At 31.3% G+C, this 27,208-nt stretch overlaps 1 protein-coding gene across 1 annotated transcript in view; it reads right to left on the minus strand.

Moving 5' to 3' along the window:
- Positions 1-2,697: 2,697 nt before the first annotated feature.
- Positions 2,698-27,208, minus strand: part of LOC129234139 (U2 snRNP-associated SURP motif-containing protein-like) — a 59,360-nt gene continuing 34,849 nt past the window's right edge. The window contains exons 12-25 of the mRNA XM_054868032.1: positions 20,556-20,660; positions 17,891-17,957; positions 16,386-16,549; positions 15,353-15,515; positions 15,191-15,270; positions 14,055-14,142; positions 13,072-13,173; positions 12,125-12,302; positions 10,222-10,347; positions 9,566-9,641; positions 9,202-9,340; positions 5,450-5,560; positions 4,120-4,364; positions 2,698-2,937 (exon numbers count right to left, since the gene is read on the minus strand). Coding sequence (XP_054724007.1) covers positions 2,817-2,937; positions 4,120-4,364; positions 5,450-5,560; positions 9,202-9,340; positions 9,566-9,641; positions 10,222-10,347; positions 12,125-12,302; positions 13,072-13,173; positions 14,055-14,142; positions 15,191-15,270; positions 15,353-15,515; positions 16,386-16,549; positions 17,891-17,957; positions 20,556-20,660 — 1,765 coding nt within the window. The 3' untranslated portion in view covers positions 2,698-2,816. The remainder of the gene's footprint in view (positions 2,938-4,119; positions 4,365-5,449; positions 5,561-9,201; positions 9,341-9,565; positions 9,642-10,221; positions 10,348-12,124; positions 12,303-13,071; positions 13,174-14,054; positions 14,143-15,190; positions 15,271-15,352; positions 15,516-16,385; positions 16,550-17,890; positions 17,958-20,555; positions 20,661-27,208) is intronic.

A 27,208-nucleotide genomic window follows, 5' to 3' on the forward strand; every position in this document is an offset into this window, starting at 1 on the left:
CTTTAATTTCCAAGTAATAGTGTCATTGCAAGAAATGTGTTTCATAAATCTTAAAATTGTGATTTTGGAAGAATCAAAGTATCAGAAAAAGAAAAAATTTCTACGTCTTGACCACAACCAATCTTGTTTCTCAGTTATTTCACTCCAAACAGCTCCATCTTTTAATGTAATTCATAACAGACAATTATAAGAGTGATTATATAAAATTACACTTAGTTTCAATTCTGATAAAAAGTCAATAGCTCTTAACGGCTCAAAAACTAAATATTTACAATTTTGTTGGAAAGACTTTAAAATAGCCTTTGGTGTAGAGCTCTTCATGCATAAGAAAGTCTGATAAAAGCATGGCCATAATGAACAGTTGCATTGAGACATAAAAAAACATAGTTTATTGCTCTTTAAAATAACTAAAACATTTTAATGCTGTAATGGTTCATGATCTAGTTGATAAGAAGGAAAGGTGGCTTAGATCATTTTTGCATTGAAGAAGTTATTGAACAGTTTTCCAATTTCTAAAAACAGGGCTTGGCATTACTAAAAAAAATCATAATTTTACAAGTCAGGGGCATATTTTAGGGAAATTTGAATGGTGAAGATAAGATATAAAATACTGTGGTAAAATCTGCATGCTTTAAACTTTACAAAAATACAAGTCATACAATTTTTAATGCAATTACTGCTCATGGAATTTTAGAAAGATAACACAGTGTAATTTTGCTTATTTTACCAACTTGCGTATCACAGTGAAACCTCAGAAATCCAAACCTAGGAGGTCTGAAACTTTTAATAATCTGAACAACTTCCTAAGTAAAAATCTAAAATTAGGTGTGAAAAAGGAAAATGATGAGGAAGGATGAATTGATCCAAAAGCTAAATTAGTTTTGTAATGACAGTCCATTTTAACAAATGTTTGAATAAAAAAGCAGCAGTCATAGAATACACTGTTGCAGTAAATCATCATTGTGGGTTTGAAGGGTATCATCCACTGTTTTTTCAAACAAGAGTAGGCCAAAGCTTTTGCCATGATTCTTGCATTAAAGAGTCTGAGCACTGCCATGCTTCAGCAATGCAGTAAATTACATCTTCAATCATAATTTTTTTGATAGATGTGTCAATCACAGCTTGTAAGGGCACATTACGATAGCAAAAGTTGATGTTTTGTAAAAATTCTTGGGTCATAGACTATAAAAGAGGAGCCATATTTGGTGGAAATGAATACGATGTCATCTTTTACTAAGTGTGTTTCAGAGGGAAGAGATGGGATGTTCACCTCACACTGATACGTATAAACATTAGATTAGCTTTGGTACATTTGCTTGGTACTTCTTTATACTGTACGACGATCTTCCTGCTACTATAACATATACAACAAATGAAGCACTCATTCTTTATCGGGGTAAAATTGCTTCATTATTAACTAAAAACAAAGACTGACAGATCACTATTGACTAATAACAAGAGTTGAAATATGTAACCTGGTAAATCCAAACTTTCCAGAATTCGAACAGGGCTCAGCTCCAATTAGTTTGGATTTCCGAGGTTATACTGCACTTTTTTTACTTATTTTCTACGAGTGAAAAAAATGAGTAACAATAAACATTTTCATGTAAAAACACATACAATGTATTATGAACAAAAATAATTTCTTAACAGCTTGAAAATGTCATTTTGGGAGAAGATCATGAAATTTAAGTTGATTATTTACATGCAAAAACTGTTCACAAACCTTTTTTGCTAGAGTAGCATTGTCCTTACATCTGAATTAACAGTGCATTATTTAAAGCGCACTTATAAATTAAACAATTTTTTTTAAAGTTGCTCAAGTTCTGCACTGTAACCACCCACGTTGACCACAGTGATACCAAAAGTCAAAACAATTTCATTGTTGTCAAAGTAAAAAACGATTTAAAAAAAAAAAAGACAAGGAAAATGTCAGGAAAGTCTTTGACTTACAAAAGTCAAAAAAGCAGAAATTAGCATTTTTAAAGTTTTGTGAAAGAAACTCAATAAATTAATTTCTGTTGATAACATATGTATGCTCTTCTTGAACTGAATTAACAGTGCATTATTTAAAGTGCACTTATAAATTAAACAATTATTTTTAAAGTTGCTCAAGTTCTGCACTGTAACCACCCACGTTGACCACAGTGATACCAAAAGTCAAAACAATTTCATTGTTGTCAAAGTAAAAAACGATTTTAAAAAAAAAGACAAGGAAAATGTCAGGAAAGTCTTTGACTTACAAAAGTCAAAAAAGCAGAAATTAGCATTTTTAAAGTTTTGTGAAAGAAACTCAATAAATTAATTTCTGTTGATAACATATGTATGCTCTTCTTACAGTGAGGTAACTGCAATGAGAAAAAAAAAAAAAAAAAAAACTAAATAAAAAGCCTTGGGAAGGAGAAAAGTGTTTGCAAGTGATAAATGCTTTTGAAAATTTAGTCATCACTAAAGTAAGTCTTGAGCAATAAATATACCCAACTCATAGCTTTTTACTACACGTTCTAGCAAACATAGAAATCTTGTCCTGAATCAAACATTCACTTTCAAGAAAGAAAAATCATGCTTCTCATGTAAATAAAACTCTTCACATTTATGATTAACATTTAAAAAAAAAAGAAAAATTAAAAGACTTGAAAATATTCCCAACAAGCACTTAGTGGACAAATGCAAATGATGCCGATCAGTTTGACTTACATTCATCAAAACAACAGAAGCTCACAGTTCATGGCTTTGTACATGAGTGACTGTCTCAAGAGCCGTAGGTGTGCAATATGCACGGAAGATTATAAAAACAAGAGACTGCACTGGAGCAATCAGTGCCTGCTTTTCTTAGACTTGTGCTTCCTTATGGGGGGCGACTCGGGAGACATCCTCCTCTTGTAGGGAGACTTTGATCTGGAACGACGTGATCGTTTGGGGCTGCGACTTCTTGACCTATTGAAGCGACAAAGATTAAAATCAAACTTTACATTACACGGCGCCATTACAAACTTTTTTGAGTTTTCAAACAAAATTAGAACTCCCAAACTGCTATGCAGCAACCTGCAATAGACCTTCAGTTAAATGAAACTGAAAATCAGTGATTTTATTCAAATTAAATCAACTTTTTTTTTTAAATGATTGATTTAAATCATTTTTTAATTTAAATCCACAAATTACTCTTGAAAATCCTAAAGTTTACTAGTTAAACCCCTTTTCTAGTAAGCATAAACTTTTTTCCTTATTTTTGATTTTGTCCCAAGGGTTTATCTTCACTTTGCCATGCTTTTCTACTCAAGAGCCTCACTCCTTACTTAATCGGAACATTCAAATTTTTAGTTAGAAACCAATGGCCAGTAGAATTTTAAGTTTTGTTCACTAATTTGATCCAGTTGCCATTTTTTCAAAACTACTTTTCCAATATTTTATTCCCAAATGGCCATAAAAAAATATATTTAAGCAAAATATATTACCAAGAGTCACTTGGTGACAATGATTCACTTTTCATAAATAAAAAAAACTGCAGGTACAACATTTGTGCTTAGCAAGGCAATACAGAAATCCTACGACTAACTTCCACAATTATGGAAACGGGTTGTTGAATGCAATGATGGTGACTGTAATGAAGGATGGTAAAACTGGGTGTCATGTAAAAAATTTGAGATATAGAGGTTTTGAGTTATCAAGGTTTTAAATATATATATATATATATATATATATATATATATATATATATATATATATATATATATATATATAAATATATATATATATATATATATATAAAATAAGAAAAAGAAGATAAATGGGATATAAATAAGAAGAAAAAAGTAAGTACTTATGTATAAGCTTAAAATAAATATTTGCCAATGTTAAAATCCAATCCTTGTAATAGTCACTTCACATGAGCAAAACTTCCATATTTCAAAATTATTTAAAAACCAGGAAGCTGAAAGCACATTCCTTTACAATTTAATTATTCACCCATAGAATCAAACTTTGTATTATTTTACTGCTTTTAGATTTATTAATTCCAATATTTAAACTTTCTCACAACAACGGATTGTATTCAAATGAATAAGTTTCAAAGATCAAAAGCGAAAAAGACAAGGCAAAACAAAGGTTAAACTCATTTACCTTCTGCTCTTCTTGGGAGAATGTGATCTGTATGACTTATGAGGGGAATGCAATGCGTCTGCTACTGATAGGGCGATACTACGTGGACTGACTTTCCTGATTGAGGCATACAGGCTTGAACCAGGGCTACCATCTCCTTCATCCGATGAAGCAGAACGTGCCCTTGGAGCAGGGGAAGACGAGTGGGATTTGTGACGTTTGTGACGCTCCTTCTCCATGCCATCCAAACTTCTGTCTCGTTCAACCTGAGCAGAGAAAAGAATTGTAAGAAAAATTCCTCCCATTTTCATGTATATACTACAAAAAAAAACTTAAGTTATTCATTTATTTTTTAATGTAATTGGTGAATATGTGAAAGTTTTGATTGAAAGACATGAAAAGATTTTTTTCTGAAACAAAAAATCAGAGTAACTTGGAAAAAATGCCCCAAAATAGTCGTAGTAAAAAAAAAAACATTATTATGTTTTTATTCTTTGTCATCACAGCAACCAGCTCACATCCTACTCTTAGAGAATAGGGAAGGCAGGTGATGCTGAGGGTGAAATTACAGCAAACCTCACTAGGGGTTGACATGTTTGAGGGTCCATCCCAATGTATTTTTGAGGCCTCTTATAGATGAACTGAACTACAAAAAATATTTTTCATGTGGTTTTTTCTGGGCTTGTGTCCGTGGCAGAAACTATCATTACAAGTAAGTATATCATTGGCAAGAAACAATCAATGTGCTTTGCATCAAATAGTGTCAGTTAACAAGAAAATACCTTAAGGCTCCCAAGCTCAATTCTACTGAACAAAAAAAGCTGGATTTTAGACTAGTAAGATTTTATAAAAGTATAACGAATGAGAACCCACTAAAAATTAAACCTTTTAACTTAACCTAATAAGTCATACATGCATATTCAAAATTCTAAACCTATACAAGGAAGGAAATGTAGTAAACGGAATTAACCCTCAAAAATGTTAAACCCCGAAAGAAATTTAAAACAATGATAAAGAAAAATAAAAAACAAAGTAAAAATATATGAGTAATTCAAGATGATTAATTTTACCAAGAATAAATTGTTGATACCTTAATTAACAATGTTTAGAAAACAGATAAGAAATGCTAAAAAAGAAATTCAAATAAATGAATTCAAATAGGTTTAAAAAACACAAGATAAGAAAAATTTAAAAAGTGACATATGCCACATGGGAAATTAGCTGATGGGGAAATAATACCAAACAAGATTTAAGTTGTCATAAAAAAATTTTAAAATGTAATATGTAATATATTACACATTCAGACACTTTTTTATACCAATGAATACTTAATTTAAATTGTGATAGCAACCTTTTTGAGTAACTTTTGTCTGTAGTGTTCCACCTGTTCAGAGAATTTCATGTTTGCTTTCCGAGATCGTTTCCCGGATTCCAGTTCATCTTGGTATTTCATTACTTTAACCTAAATTAAAAAAATGAAATAAAGATGTAATACAGTACAGTCTCAAAAATCCAAGGTAATTTGGTACTGACACCACTTTAGATTACTGAAATATTAGATCATTCAAAAACATAGAAAAGTCTTAATGACTATAGTTTATACAAATATGATGGTACGATAAGAACACTAATATAAATTCTTTCATGACATTAGTTTAATAGAAATATATCAAATGGCGTTTATTTGACAATGTGTTGTCACAACAAGCTTTGGTGCTCCTGCATTAAGAGCAGGAGAGTAAATGGGAGGAGCCAAACCTTAACCAACAAAAAATGGCAATATTTTTTCACTTTCTTAGAGATAGCTTTCTCTCCATGCACTTGCGAAAATCTAAATGAAAATGATGCTTAATCTCTCACTCTTTTGGAGACTGTTATTTAAAGCAAAATTTTTGTTTAACAGAAAGTTGGTGTTATCATTGACTGACGTAAAGACCTGTATATGATTTTCAACTAAAGAAAATTAGAGCAGTATTAGTATGGAAAATTTTCATTTTATTTGCACTTATCACCTGGAAAACATTGAATGCATAGAATTTTTTTTTCATGGTACTATGATTTGTTACTCGAAATAAGGTTTTCAAAAATAATTGACACAAAATTATCATTATAATCTTATTTTTTTTCCAAATTAATTATGAATGCTATTTTTTCCCTTTTAATAAATTGAAATAATTTTCAACTTTGCATTACTTTTGCAGACAGATACAAAAAGCCATTCTGATTTTATTTACTTGTTTTCAATTTGATATTTATTATAAATTTACTAATTCATGCAGTATCAGACAAATACTGCCGTGCTAAGCACAGATCTGCGCATTTTATCAAAATTGAGTTATTGTCACCAGGTGGTCGCTAGTAATTTACCTAAATGTCAAGTTTTTTGGCGATTTGTGAACGTGAAATATTAAAAAAAGCTTTAAGAAAAACCGCACAGTTTGCGGAGTTTGCTAAGGCAATTTGAACGTAAGTGACAAATACTAAGCCTTTAGAGTGGTATCTGCGCAGTTACCACTTTTTCCTTAGTAATTTGTAGAAACGACTTTTATACCTTAGTAAAGCAGCATATTTAATAATGTAGCAGTTAATTGTAACACAGAATATTAAAATTAGTTTATAGTTGAATAGTTGATACAGGTTGATAGTAAAAACTAATACAACTTTGAATAATTTAAAAGTAAATATTAAGCTTTTTCTATTTAAATGTTTGTTTAAAATGCAAATTCTAAAAATGAAATGCATGTAAAATATTCATATCTAATTCTTTCATGAAAAAAAAACACATTTCATTCTACGGCCAGTAATATTTTTATTTAAGTATCGTCTGCTGTCAAAATTATCTTCATGCTCGGTAAAAATGAATCTAGAAAATAAAACATTATAAAAAACAAATTCTTTGAATATAAAAAACAAAAAATTGTTATGGATTACAGTTTTAACTGTCCGGAGTTTTGAAAATGGTATCTTTCAGAAGGTAGATTCTGTTAGACTTGTATTAACAAAATAAAGCGAAACAGCCAAGTCTAAAGAAAGCAGATGTTTTCAGTATTATTTAATGATACATTGAGCACGTTTTACTAAGCAATTTTTGTCGTATCTGTGCATACCCCTAAAAATGCCTAGTAATTGTCACTTGCGGTGAAAATAGCTTAGTATATGAAAAGGTTTTGAAAAGAAAACTTGCAGTAACTACATTCATTAATTATAAATTCAGATTTTTACAAAAATACTCTCTTACGGTTTTTAGATAAGTTATTTGCGAAAGACTACCGCAAGTTGAGCATTTAATTAAGTCATAAATCAAAGTAACGAGTTGTAAAACTTTAAGCATCAATTTCTCATTTTGAGCTCTACTGCAGATACAACATCTGTGCTTAGCACGGCAGAATACTCATTAAAGGAATCAAATACAAAGAATTTGAAGTGCCTCATTTGCAAACAGGAAAAGAAAAATGAACACTTAAAATAAGAATGTATGGAAACAGATTTTTAAAAAAGCAGTGTTACAAATAAATTGCTTTTTAACCTAAAATAAGTAAGTTTTCCAGATATTTGAAGAAATGTGTTTCGGATTTAATATTAAAACAGTAAACTGTTGGAATTTTTTTTTTTTTTTTTTTTTTTGTTTTGTTTCATTTTCAGTGAAAACCAACTAAGCAAGTGTGTACAACAAAGCTTAAGTGCAATAGGTAACAAAAATGCTAAAAAAAATAAATAATGAAAAATGTGCAGATATTGCTCTTTACCATCCCAGGGCAGTACAATATTGAAAATTATTTATTTATTTATTTATTTTTTTTGAAGAAGAAGAATGGCAAATAATAACTCTTACAAATATCACTGAATTTGTGCATAATCAAACATCTCATAGAAACCCCAGAAAAATGAAAAAATAATTTGTTCTACGCAAATCAGTTTTCAATTCACATCAGCAGTAATTGTCAAAATGCAAGACTAGTCAAAATAATATTGGTCATAATATTAATTCCTACATTAAGATTCACTTGATTTAAAGACTTATTTTTTTTTAGAGAAATATACACAAGGCCAATAATAGGAGTACCGTATATACTCGCGTATAGGTCGATCTCGCGTATAAGTCGACCCCCCCTTTTTCAGAGAAAAAATCCAGAAAAAATCTAAAACCCGCGTATAAGTCGACCCGCATACTTTCCAAAAACATCGCGAATTATTTTCAAAGAAATTTCAAAATAATGAACACATTTATTTACAAATAAAATAGGAATTAAATAGGAAAACATTTCTAAAAGCCTTCAAACTCGGATTCTGAGACGGACGCAAAAAAAAAGTTCATTAAAGTTCGCTTCCGTCATCACCGCGTCATCGTATACATCGGCGGCTGCAGAATCGTCAATGATATCAGAGGTTGCGTTCGACGAATCTCACCGGTAAACCGGTAAGTAACCAGTTGCTAACCGCGGCGTTCTATGATCAACCGGTTACCGCAGCGGTTACCATTCTAAGCAGTTGATTGGTTGATTTGAGCACGTGATCATTAGCTGTCACGTGATTCACTAACCGGTCGCTCCCGGTCGTGCTCGTCGAACGCACTCTCAGTCTGAATGGCGTGACTGTTGACGATAAATATTTTCATATGTTTCACGATATTTGTTAATTGCTGATTTGATCCTTAATAAAGAAGAATAAAATTATCTTTATTTATGTGTATTATTTAGGTTTTTTAAGTTATTATTTTTGAATAAGTTTACTTTTTCACACGATCAACTTATCAGCAACTACCTGTAACCGCACATCGGCATTTCTCGTAGCTTCCCAGCTCTCGTTGATCGGAAAAAAAATTTCGGAAAATTTGACCCGCGTATAAGTCGACCCCCCTTCCTTTGATCTCATTTTTTGGACAAAATTTCTCGACTTATACGCGAGTATACACGGTATGTACTCTCTTATGTACAGTGTTTGTAGGTGTTTATCAATGTTTTGGTAATAATTAAGTCACAGGTTCAGTTGCTCACTCTTGATGTGGCAATGAAATTGCAATAAAATAAAACTATAACATATATTTGCATAAGCTTATAAAGACAAAAAAGACGCAACATTTCATACATCAATCGGCACACTTACTTCAATTTCTCTTAGTTTTGCACGTCTTTCTTCATTTAAGTCTGTCTTAAGTTGTTCCATTATTGTTGCAGAATCTCGGCTGTTTTCATCATCCTGATAATAGCTTTCATCTTGAGTTGATGTAGTGTCATCCATGGGTCTATAGGAAAAGAAATATGAAGTTTTAAAAAGTCGACAAAAGGAATATGTCTGTAATGTTTTGAAAATTCTTGTTTTTAACATTATTTTTCTTATTATTTGTTGCACAAAGGTATTTTCTTATTTTGTAAATGTTCTTGTAAAATTTTGCAAATATTTTGAACAATACACTTTTTATAATACACATACAAATAATAATTTCAACCGCAATCTAACTAGAACTTACTGCCCATCAATGTCATCTTCCATTTGTTCTTGTTCTTCGTTTTGTTCTAAGAGATCCCATTTAGATGTAGTTATTGCTTTAAGAAAAGAAAGAAAGGTATTAGTCATTTGAGATGTCTAATGTAAAGAAACTAAAAAATATTTAACAGCTCTATTTAAAACCAAAAATAAAAGGAATATATCATTCAGTGATGTCTCAAAGAACTCAAAAATTGGAAATTACGTAAACTGAGAAAACATGGCCTGCTTCAAAAAAAAAAAAAAAAAAAATCCAGAAATTTTGCTACAACAAACTAAGAGTTTAATGACTTGACTTTGGAATGAACAAAATAAGGCTAGTAAAATTAATAATAATTATTATTATTATTTATAAAAATCTTTAAAAAAAAAAATTTAATAAATTAAATAAAAATGTGCATACTTTTATGGTCTAGATTTTAAATACAAAAAATAGTACAGCACCATAATGATTTGAAATCTTTCAATAGAACACTGGCTTCATTACATCAATACATTCTAGTATAACTGAATTTCAAATTATAGTATTTGTTAACATGTTTTAACACAAGCAGTGCAAGGAAGAAGAAATTAGTTTCATTAAAGCAACAACAGATTACAAAAGAAGAGATTATATTTCTGCAAATTTAAACACACTACCTTGTGCTTCAACTGTTTCAGGATCCACTGTCTCCCATTTGGATGGCTTAAATTTAGATGACATGTCTTTACTTTCCATGCTTGGCATTGCATCTTCCAATGGCTGCCCATCCAAGTCGTCATTTACTACAAGAAGGGAACAATAAAATGTATCTTAAAACATTGAATCATGTTCCTTAAATTTCAAAATGTTGCTTTAACATGAATAGCTAATTTCAAGAGAAACAGAGCAGATATTAAGGAATAGGAAAATTAAAAGTCTGGCAAAGCTTAAATATAAAACTTTCTTTTATTGTTTTTTAATCATAAACATTTGCAGAATTCTCAAAGAAATATCCTTAGTTGTACTGAAAGTTTTTTCAAATTTCTACTGTGAGCAGGTGCCATAAGAGGGAAAAGAAACTTAACTACACAGGTATGAACAATACTATTATGCAGTTTGTAAAATACTTTGAAGGGGTTTTTTTTTTTTTTACTTTTTTTTATTAAATACATTACAATATTTGATAGTAGCATATGAGAGCAGCCATAACATTTATGGTTATACGTTTTTGTATCTATTTCATAGATTCTTATTATTCCTCATTCAAGGCGCATATTTCAACACAAACCCAATTTTTTTGCCCAGATTTGCAAATTTGGTGCTGAACTTGATGCTTAAAATTTTATTTTCATTGAGCCAATTCACTCGCAACTCATGATTAATACGTATGGTTCATTTGAAGAAAAAAAATTGAAGGAAACATTTCTTCAAGTGTGATAAATTTTTTAATGGAATATTTTCTTATCTTAATGTATCTTGCCAGACTGTAACTCCATTTTAACAGATGCATCAATTGTTGCACAACAACACCATACAAAAACGGAAAACATATACGTAAGGTATAAAATATACCCTATACCTGCAGGCCCCATTTTGCCCACTGTCTTATATGTGTCCACCGTTATATGGCAATGTTAAAAATATTTCATTTTTTTTAAAAAAGGAAGAAAATGTTATGTGATTCTTATTTTTAATTATTAGTTAAACAAAAGTAGAAATGGAGTTCAACATTGATAAAAGCGCAAATCAAAATATGAGAAATCTATTTTCTCTTTTGTGACAACTGTTAGCTAACATGTTTTCCTCAATAATACAGTTACGATAAAATTAAGACTAAGCTTAAGACTGTTAACTTTTTTGGAAAGTTCATTAAAAGGCAGAGAGTTATCGGTTCTGGGATGAATTGGGTTACCTTTGCAGCGACATTGCGAAAGTATCACAACTTAAATTCATACAATACCTCTCCCTTTCGGTTAACTCTCGAGGAAAAATAGTAATACTTTTCTAACAGGAATTCTATCATAAGTCTTAATAATGAAGTGAAGGCCAATGCAATGACAAAAGTCGTATTGACTTAGAGATTCATATCTTTATGAAAAAAACTTTGCAGATTTTGCATGCATTTTTTATTGTTAATTTTACACAAGCCATATTAACAACATTTTTCACAGGCTGAATTGTATAGTCCGACTATTAATTCACCTTGAAAAAATAAATAGTGTTGATGTCCGGCCGGGATTATAAAATGTAAAAAAATGGTTGGGGGTATGAACTTTATGAGGAGTATGGACTCCACTTCTACATCATTGCCTCAAAACCATAGTAAGATATCTTAGTGCTATTTCTGGGATTAGATATCTTACTGTTGCTCTGAGGCGATGGTATAATGTAAGAAAATTTTTTTTTTTGGTTCAGTAACAAACTATGTCATGAGACAAACTACACGAACGTTATTAACAAAATCACATGAAATTCTCCACTAATGAGTCAATTTTTTATAAAATAAAGCAATATTCATTCTTATTTATTTCTCTTGAAATATTTCAATGTATTGCCAGAAGTACACTAGATCATACTTACATGGTATTCCATCAATGTCTTCTCGATCTTCAACTAAAGCACCATCAAGAGGAATGCCATCTATATCATCCGCTGATAAAGGTACGCCATCAATGTCATCTGCAGCTTGAGTTTCGGATTCTTGATTGGGGACTTGAGTTGCTTGCGAAGAATTGCTATCATCATTTAAGTCCCGAGACTTAACAGGAGGAAAATACATTTTAATTTATTAAAATACATTTTAAAATGCTTTTATTTTTCACAAAAATGCAAAAAATTGAAATTGTTACTGTAAAACAAATGAAAGAAAATACTATTTTACTTATAATACAAGAGAATTGCCCAATTTGTTTACCAATGCATCTCCTGTATTATGTATCGCTAGTAAAATGAATTGTAATAAAATCAGGAAAATGGCACAATTTTGGATATTGAGGGAAAATGTTTGCAAATTTTTCCTCAACATCCTGTGCAAGAATCTTAAATTCAATCCTTCAATTTTGAGCCTTACTTTTTGTATTAAATTGCTGGACTTATTTCGAAGTACGTATAATACTTATCTCCATAAAAGTTTATATACTTTCCAAAATGGTTATAAAATTAACTGTTCATTGTTTTTACATTGGGTAGTTATCCAAAAATTGGCACATTCCACTACCTACCTACACCATAATGATAATAATTTTAAACAAATTTAAGGAAATCTATCAATAAAACAATTTTTTTACAGATGGATATCACTAGACTCTCGTCTTGACTTTAACAGAGAATCAACTTTAAATAGAAGAACGGAAATCCATCTTTTTTAGACAGAATTCTATCTTCAGTGCCGAAAAGTTTGAGGGATTCTGTATTTTGAGCACTTCTGAAAAGGTTTGATATTAGCTAAGCTTTTTCAGAATGTTGTGTCTTGTGAATATTAAGGTTCTGTATTTCAAAAACAAATTTGTGACAAATAAAGTACTTACTAATGGGACTAGGCCTAAGAACAAATTCTGTAATCTGATAAGAAATTCGCTGGGATAAATGGCCCAATCTTCCCAAGCTCTAAAGCAGCTGACAACTCTTTGCTACAAAATTTTTCAATTATTAATTTCTAAACTTATAAAGAAAACTAAAAACTACAATTTTATATAAAGTTTAAAAGAGTTAATCATGTATTGCACATTATTATTTTTATTTATTTTTTTTTTAAGATAGCAAAGAAATATTTATCTAGAAGCAGGAGTCAATTCAGGCACAAATTGAGTCCGCTTTCCTTCATAAAACTAAATTAAAAAATTGATTCACCCCTGAGAAATATACACTTTTAATTGAAGTACTAGTCAAATCATAGCACTTAATACATGGGAACCTTTCTTTTCAAAAATAAAGATTTCCAAAAAAAGCAAAAAAAAAATAAATAAATAAATAATAATAATAATAAGATTTTAACAAGAAATGGAAATTAAATTTACTTAATTAGGATAAACTTAAGTTGAAACCAATTTACTGGACAAAAAATGAAATATTTTTTGGTAAAACAATTTGCCGATGAAATATTTACTCAGAATCTCCTAAAAACTCCACGTCAACTAGAAAAAATATACTATGTTGTAAGTTTATGAATTTTGATTCTAAAACTTATTACAAATTAACTTTAATTTTAAAAACAACATTAACATTAATTTACCATTATTCTCATTTAAATTTAAGAAATTAAAGTGCAACAAATAAATTTTAAAGTAGAACAAATAATTTGTAGAATTTTATACATCACAAGAAAAAAAAACTACAGAATAGCAATTATAAGCAAATTAAATGAAGAAAACTTAGTTTCACATATATGTTGTAGACACACAAAATATAAAAATGATAAATAACAATACAAAAAGCAAATGTGATATTTCCATTCATCAATTTCAGTTAAATTCACAAATGTATCAAATTTATTATGTTAGGATACACAAACCTTGAACTGTTCAGCCCTTAGTCTGCCTTCTATGCCTTGAAAAATGTCATGGAGGTCTTTAAATATATCAGGAAGTTTAGCTTGAAACCTAAATAGAGACATCAATATATTTACTGAACAACTGAGGAATCATAACTTCTAGAAAACATAATATAGGTATTTTATGCAAAAATAAATACATGGTCCTATCCAAAAATAATGAGCCTTCAATCCAAAAGTAATGAACCTTCATTTAAAAAGACAGATTTATTGAGCTGATCGTTACAACCGACTAATAGTTTTAAAAATAAGCACCTCCTGCAACTATGTACTGCTGTATGCGGCTTTTCATGACTCAAAGGCATGCCTGAAGTTCTGTTCTGGGAAAACTGCAAGGGCTGTCTTGACATGAGCTCGGGAGTCCTCGATGGAGTCGAAACATCTCCTTTTCAGCACTGATTTTAATAGTGAAAACAAGAAGAAGTCAGGAGGCCACAAGCCCAAACTGTAGAAAGGCTAGGATATCACGGGAACATTGACTCGGACCTTCTTCAGTCAGAACTCTAGGCACAAGTTTCGTGCAGACTTTCTGCATGTGCAACTTTTCTGTAATAATGCGTTGCACTGTTGTCTCCGATAAGTCCAGGGCTTTTGCTACTTGGTAGAGACTCAAACACCAGTCCGTGTTCTAAAATTCACACACTTGTTGCAAATTCACATCACTATGGGCCAAGGACGAGTGTCCAGACTGGGGTTTGACAGTCACCACTTTCCGGCCTTACGAAAGGCTTCGTGCCCCTTTTCTACTTGCGAATGGGACAGACACTCAGTTCCAAACATCTGTTGAAGCAATGTGAATGTTTGGGAAGAAAACCGGAAGCAAAATTTGATCTTTTTGTGTTGCTCTGACGAACTTTCCATACTTCCTTGTCACACACCACCATATAGGGGTTACTATTAAAGCTGATGGTACTGCTTCAAAAGCTGGGAGGCAACTGGCAACTGACCTGAGTTGCGCTGTAAAGCCAACAACCCCCACCACCGTCGCTGTCAAGCGAAGAGAGCTGCAGGGTGTGGATATGTCAGTATAACGTGAGGCTCACTACTTTTGGATCGGACCAGGTATATTCAAAATAGTAAAAGTTAAACTCACGTACCCTTTTCGATAAAAAGAAGCATTAGCCACCTTCACACTGCAGTTATGTAAGATATCAGAAATGAGATACAGTCTTGCAATCTGAAAATTAAAGTCAAGACAATAAATAAAATCAAGAAGCAATAACGTTAATTTCTTGCCATATTTAAACAAAGAAACATACTTTTTTGTATAACGGAGCCTCTGGAATGGCAATGGCCTCTCCAATGCAATCTATAACCTCTTCTGCTGCTTCAGCGTGATCAATGCAGTAAATCATTACTTCTGCTATTTTATACTTATCCGGAGTAATGTTGCGAAGGAGATCTTCGAATTTATCCCGTTGACTATAAAATAACAATATGACGAAATATAACAATTATTAAATAACACCCATTAAGAGTTACTAATTTTGAGACACGACTTTAGAATTGACTTCAGGTAATGATAACAAGTGACACCTCTCACTTGGCTGCATACAGATAGTTTATATTGAGGGGAAAAGTATTAGCTTAAAAACTCATGAATCAGCTCAACTGATTAAAAAACAAGCAAATGAGGGATATTTTCCTGAATTCACACCAATAATGAAGTAATGAAGAAGCAATAGTTTAAAAAAGTTACAATTTTGAAAATAATTCCTCAAAGCTGAATTTTGGATCAGAAAACAAGAAAGAATTACGTCGAGTTTTTCTCACTATAACTATAACCCTTTAACTATACGCAATCATTTGGTTTATATGTAATAGTGATCTAGTGAAGCTTCTTTTTTTTTTTCTGAAAACAGATTTAAGGAATAAATAGGTACTATGAAGAGTTCAAACTTAAAAGACTCTATAGCAGCAGTTGGCAACTAGTGGACCGCAGTTCAGGTCCAAACTGCAGAAGGTCAAAAACTAGACCACCAAAAATGTTTCGAAATTAGATAACTTATTTTAAAAGAATTTTATGTAGGCAATAATATCTTCAAGAGCAACTTTTATTACCTTTTTTAGTATTTTGGAAGTAATTGTGAGACAGAGTTAACCTTTTAATGGTTAATGTAGAATACAAGTGTTTTTTTGACCTTGATAAAAAAATTTAATAGTGTCCGGATCGCAACTACTTGCCGACTCCTGTTCTATAGTAAATACTATATCAGAGATTATTGTATGCTTGTTCAGAAAACTCAAACATAGATAAAAAATTTTAAGCAATCTAACTTTTCACAGCCTTACCTGTCAGAGAGAGCACCTTTTTTCGGCTCCATGGGCCTCTGTGGCACTTCAACAAGTTCTTCTGGCATTCCTTGAAGAAAAGGGTTAAGAGGAGGAGGTTTCCATATTGAGCCATGTTTAAACATAAAGAACTCCTCTGTGTGCCATTTACTAGGATGATCTCCCTGAAAATAAGTTTTAGAAGAATGATGCTCAAAATTATGCAATGCAACATTGAAAACTCTCTTTGAAACACAATGTTCATATCCTTTCAAAAATTATCATATAAATTAGGACAAATGATATGATGTAGCTTGGCATTTCAAACATAGGGTCATCAGTCACTTATTAAAGAAACAGACAAATGAGCTATTTGATTTAGTTTTATAATTCCAGCTTCATAAGTTAATTTTTTAAGTTACTTTAAAAAAAAATCATGTAACAAAGCAAAATTCATTATTTTGCTTTTTAACTGTGGAAAATTGTTGACTTACACAACATAAAATGTGGATAATTTGAAAACAAACCATGAGATTTAAAGTTTGGCAGAAGGAACTGTTCTTTTTTTTTTTTTCTGCTTTTTGGAACACCCTTTTGACCTTTTAAAGATCCATAGGTAGAGAGTGCAGAGTTTAAAATGCAAAGAACAAATGAATGCAATTGGCACAATAATTTCTCAAATTTTAATATGTATATTGAATTCTATTTTGAAATATTGAATAGAACTAGTGAAGTCTCCTTTAACTCTTTGATGGTTTTGAAAGTCTTATCCTGCTCACACCCTACCAAGAACGTTTCAAAAGCATTTTACACTTATTTTTCTGATGCTAAATGCTCATTGTCAAACGGGCAAAAAAGCAGGGCGGTAGCTAGGCATTGATAGAAGGTAGGGCCCTTGATTTACATGGCAAGTTACACAAAAAAAATTTCATGGCAAAGAATTTCATGCATCTTACTCATGACCCAGGACCGTCAAATGGTTAATGAACACTCCCAAATAGGGGACACCTCTAATTAGCGGACACTATTGTTCATATAATTCACTATGAATAGCGGATGATCTAAATAATGGACAGTTATCTAAACAAAAAAAAAAAAAAAAAAAAAGCTTTTTTTAATACTTTGACAAAATTACCTAAAACTAACCATGTACAAAATGGTTTTACAAATCCTATTTTTCATACTCATATTCAGATTTTCAGGTCCACTCCTTCTGCCCCTATCTCATTTGTTTACATGGTCAAATATGTTTTGAGATGCTTTTTTCATTGTGTTTGCTTCGTAAAACCTTTTCTAAAACAGAGTCAATTCAGTTTGAGACAAAAGTACAACCTGAAAAGGCAACTGAAAAGATTCACATTAAAAGGACCAAATGATGTTCTGGAAAATGATGAAAAAAAAAAAAAAAACTCACAATGCATTATTTGGCCAAAATATTTAAAGTTGGAAAACTTTCAGAAGTTTTAAAGGGCAGACAATGAAAACAAATCATAAACTTTTCATTTTTAGTTTACTTAATCATGTACCTTAAGGATGGAATACAGCCTCCATCTATAATACACATGGGCAGGACTTTGATTGTCAAACAGGAACCTGAAACAGAGTAATGTTCAGAAAATGTAACAAGGAAAAAACATTCATTAATAGCATAAGCAAGTGAGAAGAATGGCATCAACCATAACAAAAAAATTTCAATTTTATTTGAAAAAAAAAATGCTTTATTAAACTATGAGGGTCATTCCATAATAAAAGAGACAAACTGGCGTGGAAGGAAAAAAAAACTTTTTCTACAACACAAGACATTTCCTACTTTTCAACATAATCCCCATCAACATTTATGTATCTGTGCCAACAGGTTACTACCTTTTTTATACTGGTTGAAAAGAACTATTTGTCTTGGTGTCTGAGCCAATTTCCCTCAAATTTCTTGACATGCTTGGTACCCTTGAACTTCTTCTCACGTAATGCCTCCTTCAGAGGATCAAACAAATGGAAATTAAAGGGTGCAAAATCGGGGCTAAAAGGGGGATGAGTCAATAACTCCCAGCCCATTTTACCAACATTTTAAGAGTTAATTGAGCAGTGTGAGGATGTACGTTGTCTTTCTGGTGAATCACACCTCTCCTCTGTGATCCACAATGTTTCCATCTCAAGACTGGTTTCACCTTCTTCAAAAGCATATCCCAGTAGTATCGGATGTTAATTGCACACTCAATTCAAGTTTGAAGAGAGGAAGTTGAAACTTCAAAAGCTCGGCTAGAATGGTGCTCATTAGACAGATTCTCAACTTTTTGAATTGATCTAACCCAGAGTTTTCAAACTGTAATCCTCGAGTCCATGGCAGGGGGTCCGCGATGCTATCCAGCTAAAACGTTAAACATAATTGAGATTGAAGGATGAGTAACGATATTTTAATTCAAAAAGAAAGCCCATTTATGAGGAATAAAAAAGTTTTTGCTTAAGTACATACTGGATGCAGCATCCCCCCCCCCTGGACTCTTGGAAGTAAGCACACTACACATTACCGTATATACTTGCATATTAGTCGATTTCGCCATTTTCGACCCCCCTCCATATTTAGAAGAAAAATCGGGGGGGAAATCGAAAACCCGCACATAAGTCGAACCCCTACTTTCAGAAAAAATCGGGAACATTTTTAAGGGATATGATAGGGAAGACCTTGTTTTGCTTACAAACTTCAAAAGTTCATTTTTATTAGTAAACTTGTTTTAGAAATTTGACAATACATTTTTATTCCTAATTGAGTTTTAAATAGAATTTTACTTCCATGACTCAAAATAGTAATGTAAAAAATGAAAATCAGACAAGATCTCTGAAAAATATACAGAACAATGAATAAAAAAATTTTAAGCTAAAAAAGCATAAAAATATTTTGAAAAAAAAAAAAAGGTTTAACTGTGTCAAACTTTTTTTTTGGGGGGGGGGGCTATGAAGTTTGTCATTTTTCTGGAGGGGGTCCGCAGAGGTCTGAAGTTTGCGAATCTCTGATCTAATCACTTGTAAAAATTTCCACGGTTCGTACAACTTTCCTTCCTTCCAGAGTTGATTTTTCACCTTCAGCAATCAAAAAACGAATCACAGAATCAATGAGGAATTTCAAGACCTAACATCATTCAACTTGATTTTGAGCTTAGAAACAGAGTAATGTTGATCAATTAATTGATTAGAACTCATTACGGTGATGCCGACTTAAGGTCCTAAATGTATCAAACTTGCACACTAACAGTCTTTTCAACACACCAATTTCTTTTTAATTATTGAATGACCCTCTTAATTACTTTTCAAAAAGTACTTTTTTTCCACTTGAATAGATTTTTGCAAATTAATATTCATAAATACTTATAATTTCATTTAGTATTGCTAAGTTACAAGATAAATGTATACCTAAACAATTGAATTTGTAAATAGTAAGGTAACGTAACCTTTCAAAAGTTTAAGAAAAAATGGAAAAGGAAGAAAATTTAAGTTTAACCCCATCTGAGTGCTTTCTCTTAAATAAAAAAAAACTTTGAATACGGTAATATTAGTTGTACTATGCTGCAGTAGAAAGGAAAAGAGCAGTATATGTAGAAATGAGTTTTTGAGTTATTCAATGAAACGAGTTTTGGATTACATACTAACAGGAAAATGTTATAAATTTGACCTTATATTCATGCTTAATTTTCAATGGAAACCAAATAAGCAAACTTGTACAATAAAATTTAAATACAATACATGACAAAAATGCAAAAAAGAAAAATTTGCAGATTCTGACCTTTTAACCTTCCCACACTAGTTTAGTACTGTACTGTAACTTTCATTCATCATGTAAAAAAAAAGCATTTTTTTGCCAATTGTTGATTATTTATATTTTTACCATTCAGTTCCCGAATATTAAAGTGCTATGCCGAATCAAATAAGTGGTTGGTGTGCCAAATAGACATTATACTGAATACTCTGCATCCTTGCTATCAGGAAGTACTACTTTATAACAACCACGTCACTTATATTTTCCGCATTGGTTGTACTTATTATGCAGAACACTATCCAGAGCTGTTGAAAGCAGCTTTTGTTCCATAAAATATGGTACATTACACCACAATAATCACCAAATGCTTAGTGAAATATATCTTGAGAAAACATACCAAAGTCTGACTAGGATACCAATAAAAGAAGAGTAAAAGATTGTACCTGAACATGGGGTTATTTATTTCCCGATTCATAATCATGGCCTCAAACATAGGTCCTTCACGAACAACGAACTCTATCATACGATGTATGAGGCACAATAAACTCCTGAAACATACAGAAAAGACAAAACATAGCAAATGCACAGTGGAATAACAATCTAGACTTTGCATGGGAAGAGATTTGATCGAAACTCTTATAAGTGTCAACCACTCTATTAAAGAACTACTTTGTAAAACTAAGTTGAACTTGTGTTTTACCAATTAATGAAATATACCCTGTATCATATAGCAATCCATGAGAAACCTAAGGCTCAAGAGGTAGGGAAAAGGAGAGAGAAGTGCAACATTTGAATAATGTTTAGTAGGATTCCACTTTGCTCATGAACAAACAAGAAGTTTTAGAAATGAGTCTGTTGCAGTCTTAATTTTTCGATGCAATTTATTATTCCCTCAACTTTGACAAATACAGTTATCAAATTGTTCATTATGATTGTTGTATAGAGAACAGAGTTCATACAAATTTTAGAAAAAATAAGTACAGAAGTATGATTTTTTTTTTTTTTTTTTGATTTTTTTTTTTGTGAAAAAAAAGGGAAGGAAATCAAAATGAATACAGCAAACGTTAGTTTTCAGAATGAACAAAAGCAAAACTAAAAGCTTTAAATGGATGAAAAACCACTCCTCTAAAAATATAAAATGTATGGAATTGATAATGCATTATCTCTCATATAAATATATTTTTTAAAAAAAACATTTGAATAGGGCAAAAAAAAAGGTAAATAATTTTTATGTTCATGATTTTTCATAGACTAGCTTTTCATTAATCAGGAGTGCAGAAGGATGCACTCCTCTCAATACCGCGAAGATCTCCTCCAATACCATGAAGATACCCCTCAACTCCTCCCCCCCCCCAAAAAAAAAATCCCCCTAAGTGGGCAGACACATTGCATTGCATTAATGTATTATTAATGCAGTCTGCATTAATAATACATTAATGCAAGCTGATTCACACTGTTTAATGTCTAATTTTCAAGATTTCTTTCAGGAGGCAACCATCTTCAGCAACAAATCCTTTGTCATAATTTTTTGTACATTTTCTACAAATCTGTAAAAAAAACTACCACTTACACACAACACAGTTCAAAATATTAGTTAAAATTATTTTAATGTTTGAAAATTAAAATATTTTTCACAATTACATTCAGTTTTGCCTTTTTTCTTCATATTTGTTTGGACAGTTAAATCACTGTACTATGTCATTTTTATTGTCTAACTCAAACCATTTTTCTTTTATCTTCTTTATAAAAAAATAAAAAATAAACAAAATCTATTGTCAAATATCTAGAGTTAAATTAAACCTTAATTCATTACAAAAAATAAACATTGATTCCACTTCTATTACTTAAAAATGCTTTAGCATTTTTTTTAAATGTCCAAATTTAAATGAAACATTTGACAAATTTTTAATCTATATAAATAAAAGAAAGAATATGTGTGTATATATGTGTGCAGGTATGTTCCCTATACAAATCCAACAGTTTTAGTCGGATCTCAACCAATTTGGCAGAGAGGTACTTGAGCACCCAAGAAGGAACATAGGGCGTTTTCTCACACCAAAAATGAATCAAACCGTTCAAATTTCAATTTTAGAGCATGAAAATAACATGAAATAGCTCTTTTTACCCGAAGTAATTATCAGATCATTCAAAGTTAGCGCCATTCGAAAACCCGCGAATAATACCTCTAAAACTGAATTAATTCCTTCGAATTTTGAACAAAACCAAGCCTGTAAAATCACCGGGGAAAGTTTTAAAAGCACTATTAAGCCTAATGGAACTGAAAACAGAAGTATGGTACTAAATGATCAGAAGTAGGGAAAAAAGGCGAAAAAATAATGAAAATAATTATGCAAAATGCACATTTGCATTCCTTTCAGAATCAACAAATTTGTTGAATAATTTATGATGCTAATAAGACAAAGCATTAGACAAGTATTCCATTTAAAGTAAAAATATAAATAATTGTTTTAAAAGGTAAATAAATAAAACAAGATTTCAATCGGTCAAACCTAAATTTTTTATCAGCCATGTAACCCAAATAGGATGAAAAAAACTGAAATTGCATGGCTGTCTGAACAAACATAGCCCATTGTTAGTATACTGTACAACACCAGCAAATTCACCCACAGGATTTTGTCTCTAAATAGCCTGCTACTTTAATTGGATGCATGAAATTAACTTTCAGATGTTGAATTTAATCTGTAATGCCTCTCCTTTTTTTCTGCAATTTTGTTCTTTCAAAAATTACTCAATTCAACAGAAGTACTGCAAAATCACAAGTCTGTTTAATGTACAAAATCAGACTTTTGATTTTGTAAATAATCTGATTGAAAAAAAAAATAACCCTTATCTGTACTGAAATTTATTTCCATGGGGAAAATATCTGAGCACTGCCCCCCTTAAAATTTTGCACATGGGCGACCATGACTACAGAGGTTTAGTTGGTGAAAGTTTCTAAAAAAGGTCGTGAAAATAAGGAAAAGGTTATTCGCAAATTTATGATTTATCAGCATTCACAAGACATTGATTCCACTGTTAATGATGCAAATTCTCTGAAAAGTGAAAACCTTTTCAAGTTGGAAAAAAAGGTTCGAGCTCAGCTCTTCCCATGCAATTCCCCATTTGGAAGGAAATACTTTAAGAAATAATGCACCATTGGCATTAGCACTATAGGTGTTACAACTGATTTTATGAACAAAAATCAAGACTTTGAATACAGGAGCATAAGGTACAAAAAACAAAATTTTGCTTGTTTTTAACATTATCAAATTTGATTAGTTATTGAAAAGAAAACAAAAGTTGACTGAAGACAAACAGCTTTCATTATTACTATTTTCAGAAACATTATTCAAAAAAGTACTTGGATATAAACTGAAGAAAAATAAATAGCACTCAGTCTTTAATTTTTTTTTTTTTCAATGTGTGGAAGGTAAACACTCAAATAAATACAAATAATTGGAAATACAGAATTTACTGTGTTTATTCACATGTAAGTCACACTTCTGCATGCAAATTTTTAATACTAAAATCCAGCTGCAGTTTACATGCAAGATCATTATTTCATACATAAAAATGCTATAAATCATTTGCCATTATCTGGTTGAAAACCATGTGCTATATCAGGAAAAATATTATCAGTTGGAGGGGAAAAAAATAAGAGCATTGCATTTTTGCTCTTATCATTATTTCTGTTTTTAGATTGATTATTTTGATGAAAAAAAATACCAACAAAAAGTATGGAATTTGCAGTTAGAATATACGTTTTACTTAATTAGTACTTAAATTATAGAGGTACTTTAGGAGGGTTCACATTTACATGTCATTGTGCCATAGCGAGGTTTTTACCAGGTGGGTCTTTTTTTAAACGGCACCCTTCAGGATTAGTACAAAACAACTATGTAGTAAATCTATTTTACATTCATGTAACCAGAATATCTTTTTAAAATCATTATTTAGCATGCCCAATAAAAGGATGGAAGAAAAGAGAGTAAACATTTTTTTTTTATTACGCACATACAAAGTTTTGAACTTCATACATTTTTCTAGTTAAATTGAATATAAATACTTAAAATTTGCTACAAAGGTACTTCAACTTTGTAATCTTTCTTGTAATTCATTCATTTCTGATTGGATATTGTGTTTTATTGAACCTGACAAAATACTATTCAGTGTAACTAATTTTTTCAAATGTTAAAAATTTAAATTAATTTTACAATGACAATCAAGGGGGAGTAAAAAATAAGCAATTCAGTTGATGTCATAACTTTTTTAAAATCACTATGTGATGAGTTTTTTTTTTTTTTTTTTTTTTTTTTTTTTTTTTTTTTTTTTCCCAGGTGTACAGACCTTATGTCTGCTATACTGCTCAGTTACATTATGAGATTTTCTGCTAAAAAATGTAGGGGGCTCATTTTCTCCATAGAAGGACACAATTTTTTTTTCTTTAATGGATCCCTGGGACCCAGGTTTGTGATACTTGAGAGCAAACACAGGTACTTATTATGGTACATGCATTTCAAAAAAAGTAAATACCCATTTTGAATTAATCACTAACTGATTGCTGATATACTGTTGTAAAAGCTTTTTTTTTTTCCTTTGCTAAAGGTTTTTGTTCTTTTCTTTATAACACTAGTCAACACCAAAAATGCCACCCGGCCCAAAAATAGCTATCTCTGAAGTATTTTGCCTCACTAAACATGAAAATCACCATAAAAATTTTTTGAGATTAACTCTAGTTTTCAAGATACAGAGTCAACTAGGGTAGTGAAATCTCAGTAATGCTCTTTTTTCCAGGCAGATAGAAGCCCCCCCCCCCCCTCTCCTCTCCATGGAAGACTGTCTTCTAAACTTCGACCCTTGGTTGGGATGGAAAATCTAACTACATAAAACCAAAATGAACTTAAAAAATTTGAGTTCTGGGAAGAGAAATTGCCCCAAATGAGCCTCTAGTAGAGCCACCCATTTCTGCTCCCACTCATGCTCATTCTGCTGGGAATAATACAGAACTGCATGAAAGCTGTGAACAAAAATGGTTTTTCCACCCTTAGAAAGAAATTTCCAAGATATATTGAAGCTAAAGTTACGGAGAGAATTGTTTAATAACATGTAAATTATGCCCTTCAAATATGCAAAATTATGAAAATCACTGCTTTTGAAAAAAAAAAATGAAAGGGAAGGAAAAAAAACACATAAAAAGCCTTTAAGGGTATATTACTTTCTAAGCAACAGAGAAGATGAGAACTAAAAACAGTAGGTCAAAAAATCCAAAGGAAATTCTGTGACCATTGATGAATGATATGTCTATGAAACTATTTTGTTCGATTGCTCCAAGATATTTTGCTTAAAAACTGAAACTATGAGCGATAAGCATGAGGAAAGATTTCACCAAGATATCTTTACAATCGAACGCAGTTATAAGGGTCATTGGGTTGAGTTAATTCTCACCAAATGCAGCTCAACTATTAGAAGAGATGGTCCTTCCTAGACACACAAAAAGGAATCGAAAACAAAATGTATACAGCAATAAGCCAAAACCAACCACTGCTTTTGGAAAAATTATTTTTTAATAAAACAGCACATATTAAATAACATTGATTGCATAGGATTTTTTTCCCCCTAGTTAACCTTACATTCAAATCAATACGTGGTTGTTGAACATCTTTCTCCAGTGGGCTTTTGTGTATCTTGAAAACAAGAGCTAATAAAAAAAAGAAGTTCTGTCTAGAACTAAATGAGCCTACCTTCCCGTATACCAATCTCGACTTTCTAGCAGCTGATCAGTATTCCCAAAATTAGCTAAAATCTTAAATTATTTCAAACATATTTTTTTAATATTTTAAGCTTATTTCGAGAAATAAAGTATGCCTTGTTCATCTAAAGAAGTAGATACGTAAAAAATAAATAAAAGAACAAATAAAATAGCAGCACTTTTAAACAAATCAGCTAAATACATTTTTTGCATCAAAAAAAATCATCAATCGCTTTCAAAAAGGAAAAAAAAAAGAATTCAAATTAAAATCTCATTAAAATAATAATATCAAAAAAAAAATCGTTTGTTTTTCTCGTTGCCAAAAAAATTTTTAAGAATGAATTAATGTACTTTCAAAAATAAATAAAAACAATAAAATGTCAACTTAAAGAAATAATATTCATTGTCGAAAAAAAAATCGTCTGCGCATATCTTTATGTAGAAACATAAAGGACTCCGAATTTCTCCGCCAAAAACTGAATACATAAATTAAAACTTTTTGAAAATAAAATCAAACCATATTTAAAACAATTATTTCACAGTTAAAACTATGGCTGTGGAGTCAGAATCCATCTGATTTTGGGACAAAAGAGTTAGATTCGAGAGCCGAAAGTTTTAAATTCAAAGACTCGGAGTTGAAATCGGTCATTTCCTCAAAAAGTCCGCAAGTCTGCCAATATTTGCAGGGACGGAGTAGGACTTATTATTTGATATAGGAGTTGGAGTCAGAGTCGAATATCCAAGAGTCGGAGTCAGCCCTTTTTTCCTCCGTGCATAAATTTTTGCCAAAGCTTTGAAGTCAGATTCAAAGTTGGGAAATCGGAGTCCGAGTAATTTTCGGGCACAGGAGTCAGAGTCAGGAGCGCCAAAATTGTCGGAGTCGGGAGTAGGTCTTCAAGAGCTATTTCCAACAAAGTTTATTTGAAGTAAATCCGCCTTAAGGTTCGGAATCTAAATTGACTTTCAGTTCCCCCGTTGGCGCTAATGTTAAGAGATTTGAACTGTTCAAAACTGAACGAAAACTTGCTCAAATCAAAAAGATATTTTGGATACATGTTTTTCATCAAAAGTTTTTCCCTACAAAGTTTGTTTGGAGCCACTTCGCCTCTAAGTTCAAGATTTATTTTTGATTTAAATTTCCCCGTAGGCGCTAATGTTAAGTTTTTTGAACTGCTCAAAATTGAACAAAATATTGTTCAAATCAAAAAATGAATTATGGGAATGAGATGTCCTCGCCGAGATCTTTCTAGCAAAAAAATAATTTCTTCAAATCGACTATTCATTCAAAAGTTATTAGGGGGGGACAGACAGACTTTTCCCCATCTCAATACACTACTTTCCAATTTT

Source organism: Uloborus diversus, chromosome 1 (genome assembly GCF_026930045.1).
Source record: "Uloborus diversus isolate 005 chromosome 1, Udiv.v.3.1, whole genome shotgun sequence".
NCBI lineage: Eukaryota > Metazoa > Arthropoda > Arachnida > Araneae > Uloboridae > Uloborus > Uloborus diversus.